Genomic DNA, 22,181 nt, shown 5'->3' on the forward strand with positions numbered 1-22,181 from the left:
TGCATCTTTAGTTCAACCTCCTTTACAGATGAGGAAAGTAAGATGCACAGAAGGGCTGCCATCTGGGTTAGGTTTCCCAGGAAGATGTGTGCAGAGGGCAAGCACTTACAGGGTCTGTGGTGGGCGCTCCTGGGGGTTCTGCCCAGGACACCGAGGGCAGCCTGCCAGGTGGGCTCACGTGTGACCACTAGGCCAGCGACAGCAGCAGCATATGGGTTCCGAGGGAGCCCGGATCCTGGGAGTGTGGCCTGGTGGTGGAGACTTTCCATCCAAGTCTCCAAGTGACTCTGAAGCACCTGTGAGTTCAGCATCACCGCTGCAGGGAAACAGCTCTGCCGAACGACGGCTCACCTGGAAATCCCTGGCCTGTTCCCTGTCCCTCTTTGGAGTTATCAAAACTCAGAGAACAAGGGCAACTTTGTCCCAAAGCCTCTGGAAGCTCCCACAGTCACAGAGGAGCAGAGTAAGGAGTGGAGGCTTATCAGGGCTCGAATCCTGCCGCTGACTCTAAGTCACAGCTTCTGCGACCATCCCTTCCTGGATCGGTAAAACAGCCGTCACCTGTGGGTGCCACGAGGCACTGAGACGACTCCTGTAAGACACCAGAGCAGTGCCTGGTAAACGGCAAGCACCCAAGAAATGTTAGTATCCTTGTCATGGTTGGCTATCGTCGTTTATTAATCCTGCAAAATTACAGATCAAGGGAAGGCTCTTTGCATCATCCTTTGGAAGGAGCTTCCAGAGGGTCTGAAGATAATGGTGTGTGCAGATGCAGAACATGCAATCTATCCTGAATCGGAGCTCATGTATCCTATTCTAATGCAGGATACAGTAAGATGCGGAGCTAAGAAAATCCCACGCAGGGTACATTAGTAATTCTTTTAGAAATGTGGGTAGACATCTCTGACTCTCCATTAATGATGGGGTCATGCGTGTGACCACGACCACATTAAGAGAGCCATCCCTTACCCTGTTCCAACGCCTTCAGATTTCAAAGGTGCAGTATCATCGACAAGCCACAGGGGGGCGTGTAGCTCTAATTTTTACTGAAGTTGAGGGGAGCTGTACATCGCAAGCATTATAAACAGAATTCCTGAGATACCATATTAGTAATATTTAACAAACTTGGAAAAACTAAAGGATGGTCTCAACATGTTTCATACAGGCAGAGTCACCAAACACATATGGTTTTAAAAGTTGACTGAAGATTTGTGCCTGGTGGGTAGTCAATTCTGGTGGCACATTGCAACCATCTAGGGTGGTGGTGGGGAGCTGTTTAAAATTCCTGAAGACCATATTGCACCCCACCCATAAGGGGGTCACAGAAAGGGAACAGTATCAGCCTTTGAAAGCTCCTCAGGTTGAGAATGGCTGATCTATGGATTAGTGGAGCCTGAAAGTTATATGAAACACCTGGCTGTCCCTGTAATAAGTGATGTTGGGGGTCAAGGTCACTTTATCAGGAAAAAAAAACAAAAACAAAACAGAAGTTGAAAAAGAGAGACCAGCAAGCTAATTACGATGGAGCCAGCACGTCCTTGTCTCTGCATCGGGACCACAGATGTCCTGGCGGTGACGTCACTGGCTCCAGACGCATATTTGAAAAGAGACAAAGATCAAACTGGCGGAGTGTGCTCTTCCTGCCTACTGGCCAGATGCTGGTGTCCTGACGCTTGTGGGCACACGACCACCCTGCCGTGAGCAGAGGCCATTCGAAGGCCAGCCCTTCTGCTGTCTACGCACTTCCTGAAGAATGACCTGAGGCTGTGGTCGATTTAAAACTCTTCTAACATTACAGATGGCAGACAACGCAAAGTTTAAAGAAAAAGCGGGGGGAGGGGGGTGGATTTTGGAAGAGGGATTTAGATCACACGTGTTTACACTCCATCATTATCTCTTCTTCAAAAGAAAAATGACTGTGATGAAATATGGGCTTAAGAATTAGTCCCAAACGGATGAAACTGCGCAGCAGCCTCTGGCGTCCCACATGCGGGGCTGGTCTGGCTCCTAACTTTCCTTACCCCTAAATATCTGGATGATAATTCTTCATCTTTTAGACACTATAGGACAAACTTCTGGGTTTAGAAGGTGCTGAGGCCAGGCATGCCTTTCGAACTCACTTAGATAAAAGCACAAAGAAACAAAAGCCGCTCAGGGACTCATGGGGCTGGCAGGGCTTAAGTTATTTCCACTGACACTTTGTTGTTGAGTCGCTCAGTTGTATCCAACTCTTTTCATCCCCATGGACTGCACCATGCCAGGCTTCCCTGTCCTTCACTAGCTCCCGGAGTTTGCTTGAACTCATGTCCATTGGGTCAGTGATGCCATCCAACCGTCTCATCCTCTGTTGTCCCCTTTTCCTCTTGCCCTCAATCCTTCCCAGCATCAGGGTCTTTTCCAACAAATCAGCTGTTCACATCAGGTGGCCAGGGTAGTGGAGCTTCAGCTTCAGCATCAGTCCTTCCAATGAATATTCAGGACTGATATCCTTTAGGATGGACTGGTTGGATCTCCGTGCAGTCCAAGGGACTCTCAAGAGTCTTGTCTAGCATCACAGTTTGAAAGCATCAATTCTGTGGTGCTCAGCCTTCTTTGAGTCCAACTCTCACATCAGTACATGACTACTGGAAAAACCATAGCTTTGAGTATATGGATCTTTGTCTAAATCACATCAAATTGTGAAAAAGATTTGTGATGGTAAAAGGGTCTTCAGCGCTCACCTAGCCCAACCCCCTTGTGTCTACAGAGGAGGAAACTGAGGTCGGGAGAGCTGCCTGTGCAGTGACATCCAGCTGGTAGACACTACCGATGCTCTGACTCCCAGCTCTCCTGACTCCCAAGCCAAGGGGAACTTGCCGCTGCATCACAGCTGCTGAAGAGGTGAATCCAGAACACTCACTTCTTGTTGCCTGAATCATCAAAGCTCCCACCTCCTCAGGGGCCCAGTGTGTAAGTAATGATTCTAACGTTCAGGGCATAGAATGTGCCCGTCCTTTCCCATAATTTTAATCATGGGGACGAATTACTCCCCTCAGCTCCTACCCTTGATGTCCTTGGTTACCTGCATTAGAACGTTTTTCTCAGTAAAACATGAAAACCAACCATGAGTCCTCTGTGACTATGTGGTGAATTCAGTAGAGACGAGTCACTGAAAATGAAATATGGAGAGATCCTTCCAGCATGCGGCTGCCGGGGGCAGGCAGTGGGATACCACAGGTAGTTTTAAAAACTGGAACGGTCCAGCCCTTTGTAGCTGTGATGCTTGGAGGAAGCAGAGGAGGGAGGACAGAGAGCATTCAAAGCCCAGGCTCAGCTGTGCAGGGAGCTGGGCTGTTCCACCACGAGCCCGCTCTTCCTGACGAAACGGACGGGCCCAGTCCGCTGAGCAGGAATGACTGCCTCTCTGCAGGGCGGGACGGACGAGCGTCAGCCTGCTCTCACCCAGGAGAGGTCCCGTGATCTGCAGCCCACAGCTCCCCGCCGCCCACCCTCGGACTGTGGCTGCTTCACCTGGCGGTGACAGCATCCTTGCCTGAAAGTCGACCAGATGACCTGTCAACTTTGGGCCCCAGGGCTCAGCTCTTTGATGCTAATACGTTAGAATTTTCCAAACTATCTTTCAGGACACTGCCATTTGTGAGATGCTTATGAGTGTGTCTTCAGAAAATAATTTCGGGGAGTACAGGTTTAATCAAAATTAACATTTTTTAATGGCACACGTGTGTGTGAGTCGCTCAGTCATGTCCGACTCTTTGTGACACTGTGGATATAGCCCACCAGGTTCCTCTGTCCATGGGATTCTCCAGGCAAGAATACTGGAGTGGGTTGCCATGCTCTCCCTCCATGGGATTTTCCCAACACAGGGACTGAACCCGGGTCTCCTGCATTGCAGGCGGATTCTTTACTGTCTGAGCTACAGGGAACTCCTTGAATGGCAAGATCTGGGCATTTAATACACTCATATCATGAATCCTGCAGAAGCAAGCAGTAAATACATTCTCCTTGAACATCTGAACACAGAACCTTTCAAACAAAGAAAGGCTTATTGATATCTCCCAGGACCACAAAGCCCTATGGAAGACAATGTGGAAAAATGGTGCAATAAATGGTTGGTAAAATAGTCTTTAAATGAAAGTAACAGTAGAGAAGGTGCAAAACCAATCAGTACTTAAGACCTCCCCGATTTTTTTTTTTAATTGAATTCTCAGCTTTAGAAGTCTGACTGGTCATCACTTAAATTCTTGATCTCTTGTACCGAAACTTCGTGTATGTTTGCATATTTTTTAAAAAGTGCAATACATCTTTCAGGAAAGGAAACAGGAGTGTGGTCACAGGACCAATTCAGCACAAGAGACTTAATTTCAAAGCTGCAGTGAGACCTTCCCATCCCCTGGCCCTTGGGCTGAGCCCCTCTCAGAGTCCACCTTGCCCACAAGCAAGGCTGGAGGTGAGGGCCTCCCATCACAGTCCAGCCTGTCACCACCTCTGGCTCAGACCCATCCCTGGACAGGGTAGCTTTAGAGGGATGAGGACAAGGAAGCTAAGAATTAGTGCAAGAGGCGGAGGCCACCCGAGACCAAAGAACAAGTCGATTCAGAGTCTAAAATCTTGCCTAGGCTCCGGAAATTCCATCCGACGCCTCTAGTCTCTGCTAGGTAAGGTCGGGTCTCTGGGCAGACCATGCTACCCCACCCCATCCCCCACCCCCAGCTGGGCAGTGCTCACAGATGGCTCAGGTCCTGCTGTTTGGAGATCCTTAGCCTCTAACCCCACTCAGCGGTTGTCGCTGCCCGCTCTGCTGGTTCTCTCTAGACTGGGTTGCTCAATGCTGCCCTTACACCCAGGTAAACAGGACTTCATTTGAATAGAAATGGGACACAAAGACACAACAGGGTTACCCGGTTGAGGACCCCTCAACCCTGAATACTCTCTGGAAGGACTGAAGCTCCAATACTTTGGCCACTGGATGCAAAGAGCCAACTCACTGGAAAAGACCCTGATGCTGGCAAAGATTGAAGGCGGGAGGAGAAGGGGTGAGAGAGGATGAGATGGTTGGATGGCATCATCGACTCAATGGACATGCGTTTGAGCAGGCTCTGGGAGTTGATGATGGACATGGAGGCCTGGCGTGCTGCAGTCCATGGGGTCGCAAAGAGTGGGACATGACTTAGCGACTGAACAACAACAGCCCAAGCCCATGGGCTCCCTGGCTCGGAGCACAGCTATAAATCCATTTCCAAGACGAACATTTAGAAAGCGTCTTTCCTCTTGCTGAGTCTCGGGTCAGCCTACACACAACACCAGTGGCAAGGTGTACCTCGTGTTTCACTTTTTCTTTTTCCAGTGAGATCCTTCCTTTCAATGAGGAACATAACCTAAGAGGTAAGTGGACGATTCTCCTCCCCCAAACCTTCTCCACCATGGGACAAAAAGGATTTTAATTCCAAGTGCTAATTTTAAAAAAGTAAGTAAGTATGTAAAGTTGCTCAGTCGTGTCCGACTCTTTGTGACCCCATGGACGGTAGCCTACCAGGCTCCTCTGTCCATGGGATTCTCCAGGCAAGAATATTAGAGTGGGTTGCTATTTCCTTCTCCAGGGGATCTTCCTGACTCAGGGATCGAACCTGGGTCTGCAGCATTGCAGGCAGACGCTTTACCATCTGAGCCACCAGGGAAGCCCCAAAGGAAATCAACCCTGAGTATTCACTGGAAGTAAAGTAAAGTGAAAGTTGCTCAGTTGTGTCCGACTCTTTGCGACTCCATGGACTATAGAGTCCATGGGATTCTCCAGGCCAGAATACTGGAGTGGGTAGCCTTTCCCTTCTCCAGGGGATCTTCCAAACCCAGGGACTGAACCCAGGTCTTCCGCATTGCAGGCAGATTCTTTGTGGGGGCAAAAATCTTTTCTCAACCCTGATGCTCAAAAGACTGTGAGCCCCTGCTTTTCCGCACCTCTGGGCACCTTGGCCCCCCGTGTTTCAGGCTTTAGAAAGCGTCACACTGAGCCCTCTGATCGAGTCCAACCATCCCCATTGCCCACCCCTGCGCTGACTGCATGCAGACATTTCACGTTATTCCTGATAGACGGCGGCTTGTTCATGACTCACCCCAGCTGCTCTCAGGGTTGGCTTTGTAGTTTTTCTGTGCCCCGCAGCTGGTCCCCAGCTGTTGGCTGTCCCTGGCTGATGGCCACAGTGTCCACCCTTTTTAGAATATCAGGTTACATGGGAGAAGCACTACCTGCTGAGCTCCCAGCAGCCCCGGTCCCTTCCTCTCCCTGCAGTTCTTGGATCAGATCATTTGCCCTAGGAGCCCCCTCCCCGTCTGGAGACTGCCCAGGTCCAGCTGATCTCTCCAAAGAGAGAAGTGTTCCTGCCTCTCTCCCCTCCTGAGGGGGCGAAGCTGGGCCCTGAGCTCAGGGAGATGCCAGCAGCTTCGGGGCCTACCGGGGTTGGATACGGTCCTGAAAGGCCTCCCCCACCGCTTACAGAAGGCAGTGACCGACACTCAGGTGGATCACATCCCTAAGCCATCAGACGTCTCAGCTGAATCCAGTCAAAAGAATACAAATGAGTTGCTCAAACTCTCTGAAGAAAGGTCAGCGCCTAAAAGGCCTCCACTGGGCATACTAAAGGCAATAAAAATGAACAACTAGAAAACGGTTCTCCATGCTCTCCATTTCTGTTTTTCACCTGATCGTGAACCAAGTAACGGCTCACGCGCAGGCATGGGGCCCCAGGCTCTGCTTTCGGCGGCACCGAGGTGGACTGCTGCCTCACCCAGAAGCGTTTCGTGTTTTTATTCAGCCCGTTCGTTTTCCTTGGGGGAACCCAGTGCATCTGGCCTCATCGCTGTCCCTCCTGGTTTGGTCTTAGCTGGTCCCTGAGTCCTGCCCATATGTCCATGAGCACGCCCCCTCTGTGCTGGGTGCTGAGCTTCTCCCGGTTCACGAGCAGCTCGTGAGCCTTGTGGCCAACAGGCACCGCGGTTCACTGGGTCCCCAGGGGTGTGCCCTTCTGTTCTTTCTCTCACCCAGATCCCACCTGCTATTCACACACATGCCATGTCCTGTCTGTAGCTTCCGGAGGAAACTTGTGGGTTCCCAAGTGCCTGCCTGCCCATCCACCCACCCACCTATCCATCCATCTATCCATCCATCCCTCCATCCATCCATCTGTCCATCCATCCATCTGTCCATCCATCCATCTACCCCCCCACCCACCCATCCACCTGTCCATCCATCCATCTGTCCATCCATCCATCCACCCACCCGTCCGTCCATCCGTCCATCCATCCATCCATCCATCCACCTGTCCATCCATCCGTCCATCCGTCCATCCATCCATCCACCCGTCCGTCCATCCGTCCATTTGTCCATCCATCCATCCATCCCTCCGTCCATCCATCCATCCACCCACCCGTCTGTCCGTCCGTCCATCCACCCATCCACCCACCCGTCTGTCCGTCCGTCCATCCATCCATCCTTCCATCCATCCATCCACCCACCCACCCATCCACCCATCCATCCGTCCATCCATCCATCCACCCGTCCGTCCGTCCGTCCGTCCATCCATCCATCCATCCACCCGTCCGTCCGTCCATCCATCATCCATCCCTCCATCCACCCATCCATCCATCCACCTGTCCATCCATCCATCCACCCGTCCGTCCGTCCATCCATCATCCATTCCTCCATGCACCCATCCATCCATCCATCCACCCACCCACCCACCCACCTGTCCACCCATCCACCTGTCCACCCATCCACCTGTCCATCCATCCATCCACCCACCCGTCCGTCCGTCCGTCCATCATCCACTCTTCCGTCCATCCACCCACCCGTCCGTCCGTCCACCCATCATCCATCCTTCCGTCCATCCATCCACCCGTCCACCCATCCACCTATCCATCCATCCTCCGTCCACGCCCGCCCACCACTACGGGGTGCCCCTCTCGCCTACTCACCAGTGTCATTGGGGTACTTGTCTTCCTTGGTGCACGTCCTGCCGTCTTCCTCTTGGACGTAGCCCTCCCGGCACTCACAGCGGTAGCTGCCCACGGTGTTGACGCAGATGTGCGCGCACAGCGTCTCGTTGCTCGTGGCGCATTCATCGATATCTGGGTTTGAACCAAATGCAGAGAACGCTCAGTCTCAAAGAGACCACTTCTGACACAAGAGGCCTGGCCCCTCTGCTAATGTCGGCAAAGGCCACTCTGCCAGACCTCTGTCGCCAGAGCACGGGAGAATGCGGGAAGCTAGAGACGCAGGCCAACCAGACAAGAGCACTTCCGGCAAGGTCACCATGGTAACAAACGGATGGTTGATGGGCTTCCTGTGTGGGGCTATGGCGCTACCAGGTCACGTGCCTCGGGGCAGGCAGCACTACACTCTGAAGGTCTCACTGGAGGACTCGGCAGTGAAGTCTGCCCTAAACACTCTGCAGGGCTCCTTGGAAGAGGAAATGAGGTAACGGATGGCAACATGTTTTGGAAAACCACTTTCATAGAAATCACTTCCTACCAAGACCGTAGTGTGCAGAGGGTTTTTACGATCCATTTCTGACCACAGGCTCCTAACAGCGTGGTGGTGACCTAAGGTCACTGGCTCCTACCCAGTTAGAACTGCTTCTCATAAAGGAAAATAGTCACAGTGGGTCTAATGGACAGAGTTTTCCCAGAAAAGTTCGGCCCCATCGATGACCCAAACAGACCCCTCCTATGAGGCAGAAATGAGCCATGACACCATCAAACAAGGAGCTGGCGAGAGTCCACATGAACCGTGTAGGTCTCAGACCTGCTCCCCTACTGAACTGGTGGAAACCATACCGTCTCCCCGCAGGAGGAGAGAGGGAGGCCCAGACCCCATCTCCTGCTCATTGTCTGTGGACACCGGGCGGGGGCCAGGACGCAGAGCCCCAGACTGTGCACACGCGTCCAGAGGAGAAGGCCCCGCCCCGTGCTCCAGAATGCCAGCAGCGACCCAGCCACGCCGTGGACCAGCTGCCCGGGACCCACCTCTGGCAGACCCTGTGTGCCCACGAGGGGCACGTGGTTGCCTGGGTGCTCCCCACATGGCAGTTCATGCTGTGTCACCTGAGGACTGAGATGTCACAGCCAACGCCTCCTCTGCAGTTACTAGGGTGACTGCCTCTGTCCATGTGCCCTGAGCCCAAGGACGAGGCTGCCTCTACTGTCCGCAGCAGGGAGGACAAGGTTGCCAGGGGAGAGAAAGAGGTGGAACTCTTAGCCGCAGGCCAGTGCTGCTGGCCCCAGGTGAAAAGAACTGGGTACTGGAGCCACCGCAACTGGAATCAGACATGACACCTGGGACCTCAGATGCTGACTGACGGGGGTACCTCGCCCTCCAGAGGAGAGCCCACGGGTCCCCCTTTCTTTGCTGGGTGGTTTCCACTCCATTCCTGGTCAGTGGGAGGTGCCATCCCAGTGCTGCAGGGAAGAGGCCAGGAGACCTACTATCTGGAACATTTCTTAAAATGAGGCTCTCCAGAGCCCCCCTCCCCAACTGGGGCAGAGAAGGGGCTGCTTTAGATTTTCCACTCCGATCTCCCTTCTGTGTCCCCCGTGCATCTTCGAGCTGAAACGCAAACTTCACTGTGCATTTGCAGATTTCTGCATCTACTCTCGGGAGCTGAGGGGAGACTAGGAAACTTTTTTTTTTTTTTTTAAAGCAATAAGCCCGGGTGTTTCTGAGACAGTTTAGCCATGGAAGGACCACACTAAGATACAAGCAGCTCCAGGGACGGAGGACCATGAACCCGCCTCAGACACCCAAGGAGAACAGGGCTGGGAAGGCCAGTGAGAGAGGGTGGCAGGAGCGAGCCGGTGGGGACGGATGTGCTGGCTTTGTCCAGTGGGCCCGGGCAGGCTTCAGCTCCCCCCGGCCCACCTCCAGCCTGCCTGCCGTACGGACCCCTCCTCTTCCCCAGTCTCTCTTGCCGGTTGTCCTCTGAGAGAGGCTGCTTCTTGTTTCACTCATTCTGCATTTTCCCATTTCTGCTCACTAATATTCTTTTGTTAACCTTATTCTAGTTTTCATTTGATAATATTCTCCTTCTTGTGTTCTTACATCTCACTGCCAGTGAGGATCTGAGTGGTACCCCATCCCTCAAGGATCCCTCAGTTTTCATAATCATGGTAGAGACAGTGACCCCTAGAACAGTACCACCGCAACTCCATCCAACACGTACCAGGATGTAAGTACCCCCCCAACTCCATCCAACAAGCAGCAGGATGTAAGTACCCCCCCAACTCCATCCAACAAGCACCAGGATGTAAGTACCCCGCCAACTCCATCCAACAAGCAGCAGGATGTAAGTACCCCCCTAACTCCATCCAACAAGTACCAGGATGTAACAGGAGGGATCAAAGTGGCCCCTGGGGTCCCCACTGACGAAGAATGTCCAGTAGGATCACCAGAAAAAGGCACGTCCTCGGAGCTGCGAAGTAACACGCACCCAGGCAGTACGGCTTCTCCCGTCTCCGGTGCCTCTCCCGGTCATAGCGGTATCCTGGGTAACATGTACACAGCACTCGGCCAAAGTTGTCTGTGCACTGCTGTTCACAGGGAGCCTCGGCACACACATCATAATCTGAAAGAGAAGAGTGTGAGCTCACATCAACCACAGTCACTTGCTAGGCGGAGGCAGGGGCCACCCAGCCATGGCTGGGAACAGACTTTCCAGCAAACTCTCAGCTCAGGGTGAACAGTGATGTGACCTGCTACATGCAGAGGGAATGAATTCTTCAGGTTACAAGGAACCTTCCAGCAGCGCTGCAATGGGTAACCAAGAGTTCAGCATCTCAAAGGTTCAAGGAAAATATCACTTGCGATTTTCCCCTGCATCACCTCGCCGTTATTATTTTTTTCTATAAGAGCATCATTACAAACTGTAATAGCTTAGTGATTGGCACAATCTATGTAGAATGTGCTTACTACATAAAAGTAACCTCACATTCCTCTAGCTCAAAGATCTTCAAATCTAAATACACAGGTCCTGGGGTAAAAGGAGATTTTCCTTTGGGTACTTGGACACATATAACTTTAAAAAGGTCAATATATAGATATTAAAGTTTCATGTTTATTTAAAAACTTTTTTTCAAGTTTATTCTTGCTAAAAATTGATCTGAGAATTTCCACTATGGTCAAGAGTTGTTTTATTTCTCTTTTGTTGCCTTCCCCTTTTTCTTTTCTAATTGAACAGCTTTCTTAAAATATAATTCACGTAGCACAAAATTCATCCTCTGAATTGTACACATCCTCTGAGTGTGCAATTCAGTAGCTGACCATTTTTTTTTCAATTGGTGAACAGTTCTGTACCACGTTGTGTTCGTTTCTGCTGCAGAAGTTGGTCTCTGTCACTCATCCAGAGAACAAAGATGCCTTAGACGGCCAGGTTCTGCTGAATTACCTGGGGCCTGTTTCCTCTTTTCCACCAGCTGCTGTAGAGAGGGGGATTCCTTCCAGCTGAACACTGAACAACAGCCAGCCCTGATGATGGGCGTCGGCATCACCAAGTGAGGGGTGGAGGTGCTGAAAGTCAGGCAGGCTCCCAGGAGGAGTATGAGGAGGCTGACATCTGGGTGGCCTGGAGGCGGCAGTGGGCCGGGGAGTGGTGCCTCTGCATGCTGGGAGGCGGCTGGGTAAGGTCGAATGGCTGGGGATGTCCTTCCAGCCCTAACACCATGCAAACTGGGGCGGATGCTCTATTTCATCAAGAATCAAGGCGTCTCCATCTTTCTCAGTCCTTACAAACAAAGTGACGTTTAATGAGCCTCTGAAGGGACTTGGCTCTAAGTCTGGAGCTTAGACTGCATTTATTTCAGACTAGACCCAGCATCTCATTAATCAGTGCACTATCTTCCCCAGGTGCTGACAGACACACCAGCCCCGGACATGGAGGGAGCCTGGCTGTGCTTGGCCACATTGGGAGCTGGAGTCGGGGGGCTGTCAGGCCCCGATGCAGGCGGGGTCAGTGAGACCAGAATCACGGCAAACTCCAGACGGCGTGGAAGGTGGCCCTTGCTCATTGCTCCTCTCCACAGACGTGCTTCCAGGGTTGCTTTGCCTGTGTGTGTCCCTGATCAAACGCGTTTTCTTCAACAAAGCATCACCTCGAGGTGGCCCATGTTCTGTGCTCTTTTTGCTTAAGAACAATGGCTCAGCCGGGATTGGCGGTGGGCTGCCCAGCTGTAGCCAGTCAAGCAGCCGGTGGAGTAGACGGAAGTCAGGGATCCTGCATTGACTATTATGCTCAAATAAAACCGATTTTGACAAACAGCAGCCCAGATCTCTTCCCGCATTCCAGCTCTGCTGAGGCGCCACTTCCGCCTCGCCTGGCTGATTCTTTCACGATTTCCCTCTGTGTCTCTGAGTGCCTCCTCCTCCTCTGTGTGCTAAGTACTCTCTGTGCATTTCTAGCCTTGGATGAGATGCGTTCAGCTTTATCACTGGTTCCCCAACCACCTCCACACTTCCTACCACCTCCATCCTGCCCTTGTCCACTCCATGACATTTTTGTTTGATAAGTCTTCAGTGTTGGCAACATAATAACAATATAAAACTATTTTTGGCTGAGTTTGGAAGAATACTCTAATTCCCTATCTTTTCTGGAAGGCCCTTTTGTTTTTCCTGATATTAGAATAGTTATGTAGTACTACAAGTGTATTAAAAAGCAGAGACATTACTTTGCCAACAAAGGTCCATCTAGTCAAGGCTATGGTTTTTCCAGTGGTCATGTATGCATGTGAGAGTTGGACTATAAAGAAAGCCGAGTGCTGAAGAATTGATGCTTTTGAACTGTGGTGTTGGAGAAGACTCTTGAGACTCCCTTGGACTTCAAGGAGATCCAACCAGTCCATCCTTAAGGAAATCAGCTCTGAATATCCATTGGAAGGACTGATGCCAAAGCTGAAACTCCAATACCTTGGCCACCAGATGCGAAGAGCTGACTCACTGAAAAAGACCCTGATTCTGGGAAAGATTGAAGGCAGGAGGAGAAGGGGATGACAGAGGATGAGATGGTTGGATGGCATCACTGACTCAGCAGACATGAGTTTGAGCTAACTCCTGGAAATGGCGCAGGACAGGGAAGCCTGCAGTTCATGGGGTCACAGTCGGACACACGACTGAACAGCAACGGGCACCTCAATGCTCACAGCGCTGTTTACAACAGCCAGGACACGGAAGCACCCTAAGCGCCCATCAACAGAGGGACGGGGAAAGAAGATGTGGTACGTACATGCAATGGAATATTACTCAGCCACAAAAGTGAATGGAATAATTCCACTTGCCGGAACATGGATGGACCCAGAGAACATCTTACTAAGTGAAGTCAGACAGAGAAAGACATATCACTTATGTGTGGAATCTAAAAATTAAGACAAATTTACAAAATGGAAACAGACTTCCAGGCATAGAAAACAAGCTTGTGGTTATCAAAGAGGAAAGAGGAGGAGGGGTAAATCAGGAGTGTGGGGTTAACAGCACCCATGACCACATACAAAGTAAACACGCAGGAGGCACTGTGTAGCAAAGGGAGCTATATGCAGAATCCTGTAATAATCTATAATAGAAAAGAATCTAAAATATGTGTATACATTATTAAGTATTGAGAACAGGGCTGGGGAGTGAGCTGGGTGTGAGGGAGACAGACTGAGGAGGGTCTTAAGTTTTGAAATCAGTTCAGTTCAGTTCAGTCACTCAGTCATGTCTGATGCTTTGCGACCCCATGAACCGCAGCACGCCAGGCCTTCCTGTCCATCACCAACTCCCAGAGTCCACCCAAACCCATGTCCATCGAGTTGGTGATGCCATCCAACCATCTCATCCTCTGTCATCCCCTTCTTCTCCTGCCCTCAATCTTTCCCAGCATCAGGGTCTTTTCCAGTGAGTCAGTTCTTCCCAACAGGTGGCCAAAGGAGCTTCGGCTTCAGCATCAGTCCTTCCAATGAATATTCAGGACTGATTTCTTTTACGATGGACTGGTTGGATCTCCTTGCAGTCCAAGGGACTCTCAAGAGTCTTCTCCAACACCACAGTTCAAAAGCATCAATTCTTTGGTGCTCAGCTTTCTTTATAGTCCAACTCTCACATGCATACATGACCACTGGAAAAACCATGGCCTTGACTAGATGGACCTTTGTTGGCAATGTCTCTGCTTTTTAATATGCTGTCTAGGTTGGTCATAACTTTCCTTCCAAGGAGTAAGCATCTTTTAATTTCATGGCTGCAGTCACCATCTGCAGTGATTTTGGAGCCCACAAAAATAAAGTCAACCACTGTTTCCCCATCTATTTGCCATGAAGTGACGGGACCGGATGCCATGATCTTAGTTTTCTGAATGTTGAGCTTTAAGCCAACTTTTTCACTCTCCTCTTTCACTTTCACCAAGAGGCTCTTTAGTTCTTCTTCCCTTTCTGCCATAAGGGTGGTGTCATCTGCATATCTGAGGTTATTGATATTTCTCCTGGCAATCTTGATTCCAGCTTATGCTTCCTCCAGCCCAGTGTTTTTCATGATGTTTTGAAATCATGTGTGCCTAAAAATGCCTTTTTTTCAACCCTTATAGCTAGTCTGTATACAATTCTAGGCTTGGAAAACTACCTCAGAATTTTGAAGGAAACGCTCCATTGTCATCTAGCTTTCAGACAGGCTGTTATATCCTGTGAGATTCTAATTCTTGATCTTTTGAATTAATCTCATTTTTTTCTCCTTTAGTTAGTATTTTCTTTTTGCTCCGGGGTGTTCATATCTCACAATGATGTCTTTATGTGGAACGGCTTCAATTTTTGGCAGGTGTTCTTCAATCTAGAAATTCCTGTCCTTCAATTCTAGAGAAATTTTTCTTGATTTACTCTTTAATGATTTCTCCCTTCTTCCTCTGTTCTACGTGGAACTCAATCATTTGGATGTTGGATGCCCTGAACTGGTCCTCTAATATCCTCACAGTTTGTCTTTTACTATTTTGTGTTCCCTCGATCTGTTTTTTCTTCAGGCTCTATCTCATCTCCCAAACCCTCACCCGTTCTCGTTTTATCAGGTTTTTAATCTCTGAGAATTCTCTATTTCTTCTTTCAATGTTCCTTTTTAATAACACCATGTTCTAGTGCCACGGACGCTATACCCTTTTTGTATCTCAATGACATATAAACTGTAGTTACTTTGAAGTCTTCTTCTTTCTGCATGGTGTTTTCTCTAAGACTCCCCCCAACCCCCGCCACTGTATGTTTCTTATTGTACATTTCCCTCCAATGAGTGGTGATCCTGTTTGGACATCTGCTGTAACTGATTCATGGTTAAATAGAATAACTGAAAAAACAAAAAAGTTATAGCTAAATGGAAGTGAAGCTACAAAACTAGCTAAATAGAAGACTACAAAATTGGCCAAGCAGAAGCTTTGTGCATGCAGCAGATTTTGTAAACATTGGGCTTCATTTAAATGATTTGGCTGGTACATTTCAATGTTAGTTTCTTTAGGACTTTCCCCTGCGTTTTTCAGAATGTCCAGAGAGACATTTCCAAGTCCTTACCTGATAAGTAAATCCTGATCTTGGAACTCATGGGGAGAAGAAGGCTGAGGGTTTCAACATTTAACGTGTAAGCAATCCTTTACTAAATAAACCCTTCCATTTTCAGCATCAGAGCCCTGCCTCCATCTCTGACTGGTACCCTGCAGTCCCAGGACCTTCTGGGTACCCTCTCAAAATTATCAGCATCTCTGGTCTTTTGCTGGTCTTGGAAGGGGCAATATTTCATCTCAGTGGAATGGAAGACAAGTTCTGGGAGTCTGAGTTCTTCTTAAACAGATTTTCAGTCAATTTTCCTGCTCTGACATAATTTTCCACTTTCTGGGACCTCTGTTTCAGGAAACTTTTAGCTTCTCTGACTGCTATTTGTTTCGGTGTCGGTTGGGTTGTTCCTTGGTTTGCCTAGATGCTGGTTAAGGATTCAGCTTGGCCTGCGCTACAGCCTCTTTGCTCTCCAGGTTCCAAAACTGTGTTGCTGTTCTCTCCTCTTCCTTTGTATTTCTGGGTTCATGTGTCTTTTGTGAACCCCCTGGTCTCCACGATACACCTTTCCCCTGACCTATTTTGCAGGATTTCTGGAGGTGGCAAGATTAGTGAATTTATTCAACTTTCCCTTTTTAATGCTGATTTTCCAGCGACTACCAGCTTTCTGCCATGTAGCTTTATTGCTACAATTTCTCTATTTTCACTGGTTCTGTTTCTCTTGTTACCCTTCTCCGATCTTCAGAGCCTCCCTTGTAAATCCTCAAGACTCTTCCCCCTTAAATCCATTCTGTGTAACAGCACCAGGCCTGTACTATTCTGAAAGCATAGCTCTGTGTGTGTCAGCACCTAGCTCAAAAAGCCTGTAAACTATGCTCACTAACATTACATATAAATGGCTCACTCTTGCATTTGAAGTCTGGTATTCTATCCCCGAGACCAACACTTTCAACCTTAAGACTCATCAATGAATTCCTTATGCTTCAATAAGGAATATATTCTCTTCCTCATTATCCCTTATCACACCCATGGCTTCTTCAGTTCAGTCGCTCAGTTGTGTCCAACTCTTTGTGACCCCATGGACTGCAGCATGCCCAGCTTCCCTGTCCATCACCAAGTCCCAGAGTTTACTCAAACTTATGTCCATTGAGTCAGTGATGCCATCCAACCATCTCATCCTCTGTTGTCCCCTTCTTCTCCTGCCCTCAATCTTTCCCAGCATCAGGGTCTTTTCCAGTGAGTCAGTTCTTCCCAACAGGTGGCCAAAGTACTGGAGCTTTGGCTTTGGCATCAGTCCTTCCAGTGAATATTCAGGACTGATTTCCTTTAGGATTGACTAGTTGGATCTCCTTGCAGTCCATAGGACTCTCAAGAGTCTTCTCCAACACCACAGTTCAAAAGCATCAATTCTTTGGTGCTCAGCTTTCTTTATAGTCCAACTCTCACATCTGTACATGACCACTGGAAAAACCATGGCCTTGACTAGCCGGACCTTTGTTGGCAAAGTAATGTCTCTGCTTTTTAATATGATGTCTAGGTTGGTCATAACTTTCCTCTCAAGGAGTAAGCATCTTTTAATTCCATGGCTGCAGTCACCATCTGCAGTGATTTTGGAGCCCAGAAAAATAAAGCCTGTCACTGTTTCCATTGTTTCCCCATCTATTTGCCATGAAGTGATGGGACCGGATGCCATGATCTTAGTTTTCTGAATGTTGAGTTATCACACCACTTTTTCACTCTCCTCTTTCACTTTCATCTTCTTACCCTGACACTTTTGTGTGTTCTGTTTTCAGCCTCTATAATGTCCAATCAACCCTCTGCTCTTACTCTCAGCATTTCATTACTGTGCCTACCCTATCGAGTTCAAATGTCACTTCTTTAAGAAGACTTCTTGAAGTCCTCCACAGAGTCTAGTGTCTGTATAACCGATCACACAAGACTGGATCTGCTCTGCCATATCTGCTGGGGGCCCGCTGTGTGCAGGGCTCTATTTTAGGAGGCACACTGCAGGGTGAGGAGAAGCACAAGGTCTGGAGCCAACCCTCCCCACCTGCCACCCTCTCTGTGATCCTGAGGTCTTTAAGCCTCAGCTTCCTTACCTGCAAAACAGGGATAACGTTAAGACCAGCTTCATGCTGCTTTAAGGAAGATTAAATTGGGCGATGCAGTAAGTAAAAGCTTTACCTGTTCTTTAGCTTCTTTTACTACTATTATGATTGACTGTCTGGATATCTGACAGGGACTGTCTTCCCTGGAGTAACCAGCACTATTTTCTTCCTACAGTTTGTGCTCAATTAGTAATTGTTGAACCAGAACAAGTTTGATTAGCCTATCATCTGGCCGATGTAGAAAACACTTATAGCAGGGGTTGGCAAACTTTTTCTGTAAAGGGGCCAGATAATACTTTTGGTTTTGCAGGCAGGCCTTTGTTGCAGCTACTCAACTCTGCTGTTGTAGGGCAAAGGTAGCCATAGACAATATTTAAGTACATGGGTATGTCTGTGTTTTAATAAAGCTTTATTTACAAACACAAGTGGTGGGCCACATTTGGCCCACAGACACAGCTGCTGAAACTTAAACAAATGTGAGGCAACGGCACTTTTAAAATTGCAGCTTCTCCTCCCTAGAATATTTGTTTAGAAATTCTAGTCTCCTTTTACTATCTGTGATGGCTAATTTTAAGTGTTAATCTGGCTAGGCCACAGTGCTGAAATATCTGGTCATTTTTCTATAAGTTTCTGTGGAGTTTTTTTTTTTTTTTTTTTAATGAGATTAACATTTAAATCAGTAGATGTTGAGTAAAGCAGATTGCCCCTACTGTGGGTGGGTCTCATCCAATCAACTGAAGGCCTAAATTAAAAAAACGATGGCCCTCCATTGATAGAGAGGGACTTCTGCCAGCAGCTGGCCTTCAGACTCAAACTGTAACTCTTCCCTAGACCTCCAGCCTGCTGGTCTAGTCTGCAGATTTTGGACTTGCATGCCTCTATAATCTCATGAGCCAATTCCTTAAAATAAATCTCTCTGTTTCTTTGGAGAATCGTGACTAATACACCATCTCTTCTGAAATCCTACACTTCGCATTCTTTGGAAACAGAAAACTTTATGATTAAAGATTTCTTTAGTGATAAACACAAACAAACACACACTGACTTATTCCCACAGAGGAAAACAAATCAACTTTAAAAAATGTTCCAGTGAAAAGCGATGGAACAGAGAGCTAGTTGTGGCAAAGCAACTTTCAGCACTCGGACAACTTTTCCTGGAAATACTCAGTTCTAAATTAAATTAATCCTGGGTGCTGATAATGTCTTACTGTAGAGTGAGGGAGACTGGTTTTAGGCTTAGATGTTAGAAACCACAACACCTATTCTTTAAAGAAACTCGAAGCGTGTGGTATCCATGTAATGTGTTTTTCATCAGGTTGGGCAAGGTCTCTAACTGAGATCTCAAACTGATGGGCCAAGACTTAATTTTCTTTCCGTATCTACCAAATTGAAATATAAAGGACTCAGCTGGTGACAGAGAGAAGCTGCTTATAAAAGAACCCAATTATTTTGACTTTTGTGGTTTTTTTCCCCCACCAAGCTCTGACAAAACTAGCTGGCAGTGAGAATTTCTGTCTTGGAGAGACCTACATAAACCAAAATACATGAAGAAATTTCCTAACAAACCTTCCCAAAGCAGCTTTCTCAGAGTCAGCAGCTATGGTTTAATGAACTCTTCTGCAAAACAGGGCAATAAACAAGAAGGATTCATTGAACTCTAACTGATAAAAAAATTGCTCCCTATGAGATAATGCAATGTAATTAGCTTGGCTGGGCTCCAAGTCCTCTAAAGCGACCTGGATTCTTGGCCAACAATGAAGCAAACCATTTCACATCACCTAGTCACCTGTCCCCAGCCCAGCCCAGTGCTGGCAAACTAATCACAGGCTCTCCCCACAGTTCTTAGTGTTTTCCATGTCAGCGTTCTGTCTGGAATCCTTTGCAATTCTTTCTCCTACTTGTCCAAGTCCTGCCTTCCTCATAACCTAACTCCAATCTCCTCTCCTTCTTGAGACCACCTGTGACCATCCTGGTCTTTGGGGCTATGTGCACCTCCCCCCCTGCAATATATATGTCTCTATTATGCATATTGCAGTTATCAGTGATAGCAGCAACCACAATTTATCAAGCACCGAGTCAGCCTCTGTTCCAAATAGTTTACATGTGGTAATACTCTTAAAACCACCACAAGTCAAGAATTAGCATTTTCTGCAAAAACTTAAGTTTTAGAAAGTCATATGCCCAAGGTCATGGCTAGCAGGATGTGTATTATGGACTGAATGTTTGTGTCCTCTTGAAATTCATGTTGAAATCCTAATTCCATGATGTCAAGGTATATTAGGAGGTACAGGCCTTTGGGAGATTATTATATCAGAAGGGTGACACCCTCATAAGTGGGATTAGTGCCCTTAGAAGAAAGACTCGAGAGCATTCCCTTGGCCCTTCCACCATGTGAAGACACACCAAGAAGATGGCTGTATATGAACTAGGGGGTTCACCAGACACTGGGCTTTTGCAGTGCCTTGTCTTGGACTTCCCAGTCTCTGCACAGTCTGAGGTATTTTTGTTACAGCTGCCCAGATGGATATGGCAATGTGGAAGCATGACTAAACCCCAGGCATCTCTGTTTCCACGCCATCCACAACCCAGCATGAGGGTGTGCATCTTAAGGGCTTGGGGCCCATCTGACATCACTGTGTCTCTCCAGTGCTGGGCTGAGCAGGGTTTGCTGATGATTATGTGAAGGGGCTTCAAGTCTAGCTGCTGGAAAGCAGGTAGAGAGGTTGGGAAGAATGGGTGTGTTCTAACTGTGCATGAAATGCCATGTAGGGAATTAGTCTCTACAACACAAAACCTGAAATATAAGAATTACTCAGTATGTGTGTATATTCTGGGTAATGCTTTAGCTAGAGCCTGCCATGTACAATCAAATTGGCATTAGAAGAATTTAAAGCCAAAAAACAGAGAGAAATTACACATGCATGCACAGATAACACATACGTCATGTGCAGTACATCTGAACTTCATAGACCTCTGGTGATAGTCATAAACCAGGTGAGAAGACGCAATGACTTTTAGCACATACCTTCTGGGATGCACTGTCCAAGGACAAACTTATACCCCTTGCAGCACTTCTTCCTAAGAGAGAAACAAAAACACATTCTAAATGTGATCTGTTAGATTAAAAATATTCTTTTCAGTTAGTGGTTTTGAATGAAATAACTTGTGCCTAGGATGAACTGAGGCATAAAGGAAAATCAGAGTAGACGGAGTCTGAGATAAAAGGAAACAATTTTATCAGTACCATATGACCACACCTCTTCCCCACCTAATATATGGCATTAATCCTTTGCATCCTATGAAGTGAATTAACTCTGAGACTTCAAGAAATTTATATTAGATGATTAGTGTGTTATAGGACATCATCCTACAGGACAAGGGTTCACATGACTTGCTAATAATTAGCTGGTTATAATAGTAGAATAATCATAACACAATGATTGATAATTATTATAGTTAGGCAGCTAGTTACTATCGAGCCTGGGACTGGAGCCCAAGCATTCTGTTATTTGAGTGCAACCCTCCCCTTTTTAAAGACGTGGACCACATAAGGTATCCAAAGAATTCCCAATTATCTGAATTTTAACAGCAGCTGACAGGCATTTACTAATATAAACATCTGAGATTACATCTCTGCCCTAGAAGTGGTGCTGTCAGTTCAAAATGCAATCTCCAGTGGTGAGATCACATCTCCGGTATGGAACTGTGACCTCCTAACAGACCAACCTCCTCTGCAGACAACAACTGACAACTGTGGAGCAATCAGAAGCCAACAACTAGCTGATGATTCTGGAGAGTAAATAAAAGCAGCCAGATTTAGGAGGTGAGCTGAGATTTCCAACAAGGAACTGACAGAGGGTAATTTCCCTGCTTTTCAGGGCTTTATCCTGTATGCAGATCACAGATGCCACGTGGAAGCTAAAAGTCTGAGGGGAAAAACACAGAACTTGCAGTATTTTTTGGCCTGATCAAACAGAGGACAAAGACTTGGCATCCAGAGTCATGAGAATTTGAGAAGGGATCCCGGAAAGGAGAGCCCTGAATTCTGTGTATGAACGCTATCCAAGTCTCTGGTAACTCTTCCATCCATGTGCGTGAGAAGCAGACCCAGAACACCTCAGCTGAAGACAGAAGGGGCTGAAGGAATACTTGAGCTGCCGCTTCTACAGGCCAAATAGTGGTCACTTATTCTAGTTAACTGCTAAAAGAAAAATATCAATACTCTTTGGACTAGCATATCAGGATGCAGGGTCTCAATAACATAACATGTATAAATGTGACCCATTCTCAAGGAAAAAGACAATCAATGGTGCCAGTTTTAAGACAACCCAGAGGGTGGAATTATTAGACACAAACATGCAACTATGATCAATGACATAAAGGAAAATATACTTGCAATGAATGAAAAAGTAGGAAATCTCAGCTCTCCATGTCTCCAGCCTCCATCTTTTCCCTTCCCTTCTCTCCCAGCTGCTTTCTAAGTATGCTCCCCTTTACCACTTCCAACTCAACGTATGTTAATTCAGAGTCCAAGAATCATTGAGA

General features: G+C 47.7%; 1 protein-coding gene across 1 annotated transcript in view; it reads right to left on the reverse strand.

Annotated features, from left to right (window-relative positions):
* The window catches only part of CCBE1 (collagen and calcium binding EGF domains 1), a 227,843-nt gene that overhangs the window by 18,307 nt on the left and 187,355 nt on the right, over positions 1–22,181 (reverse strand). Inside the window, exons 3-5 of the mRNA XM_027525909.1 lie at positions 20,662–20,714; positions 10,476–10,610; positions 7,966–8,118 (exon numbers count right to left, since the gene is read on the reverse strand). Of these exons, the coding sequence (XP_027381710.1) occupies positions 7,966–8,118; positions 10,476–10,610; positions 20,662–20,714 (341 nt within the window). The remainder of the gene's footprint in view (positions 1–7,965; positions 8,119–10,475; positions 10,611–20,661; positions 20,715–22,181) is intronic.

The sequence above is a fragment of the Bos indicus x Bos taurus genome, chromosome 24, assembly GCF_003369695.1.
Source record: "Bos indicus x Bos taurus breed Angus x Brahman F1 hybrid chromosome 24, Bos_hybrid_MaternalHap_v2.0, whole genome shotgun sequence".
In the NCBI taxonomy this organism is placed as follows: domain Eukaryota; kingdom Metazoa; phylum Chordata; class Mammalia; order Artiodactyla; family Bovidae; genus Bos; species Bos indicus x Bos taurus.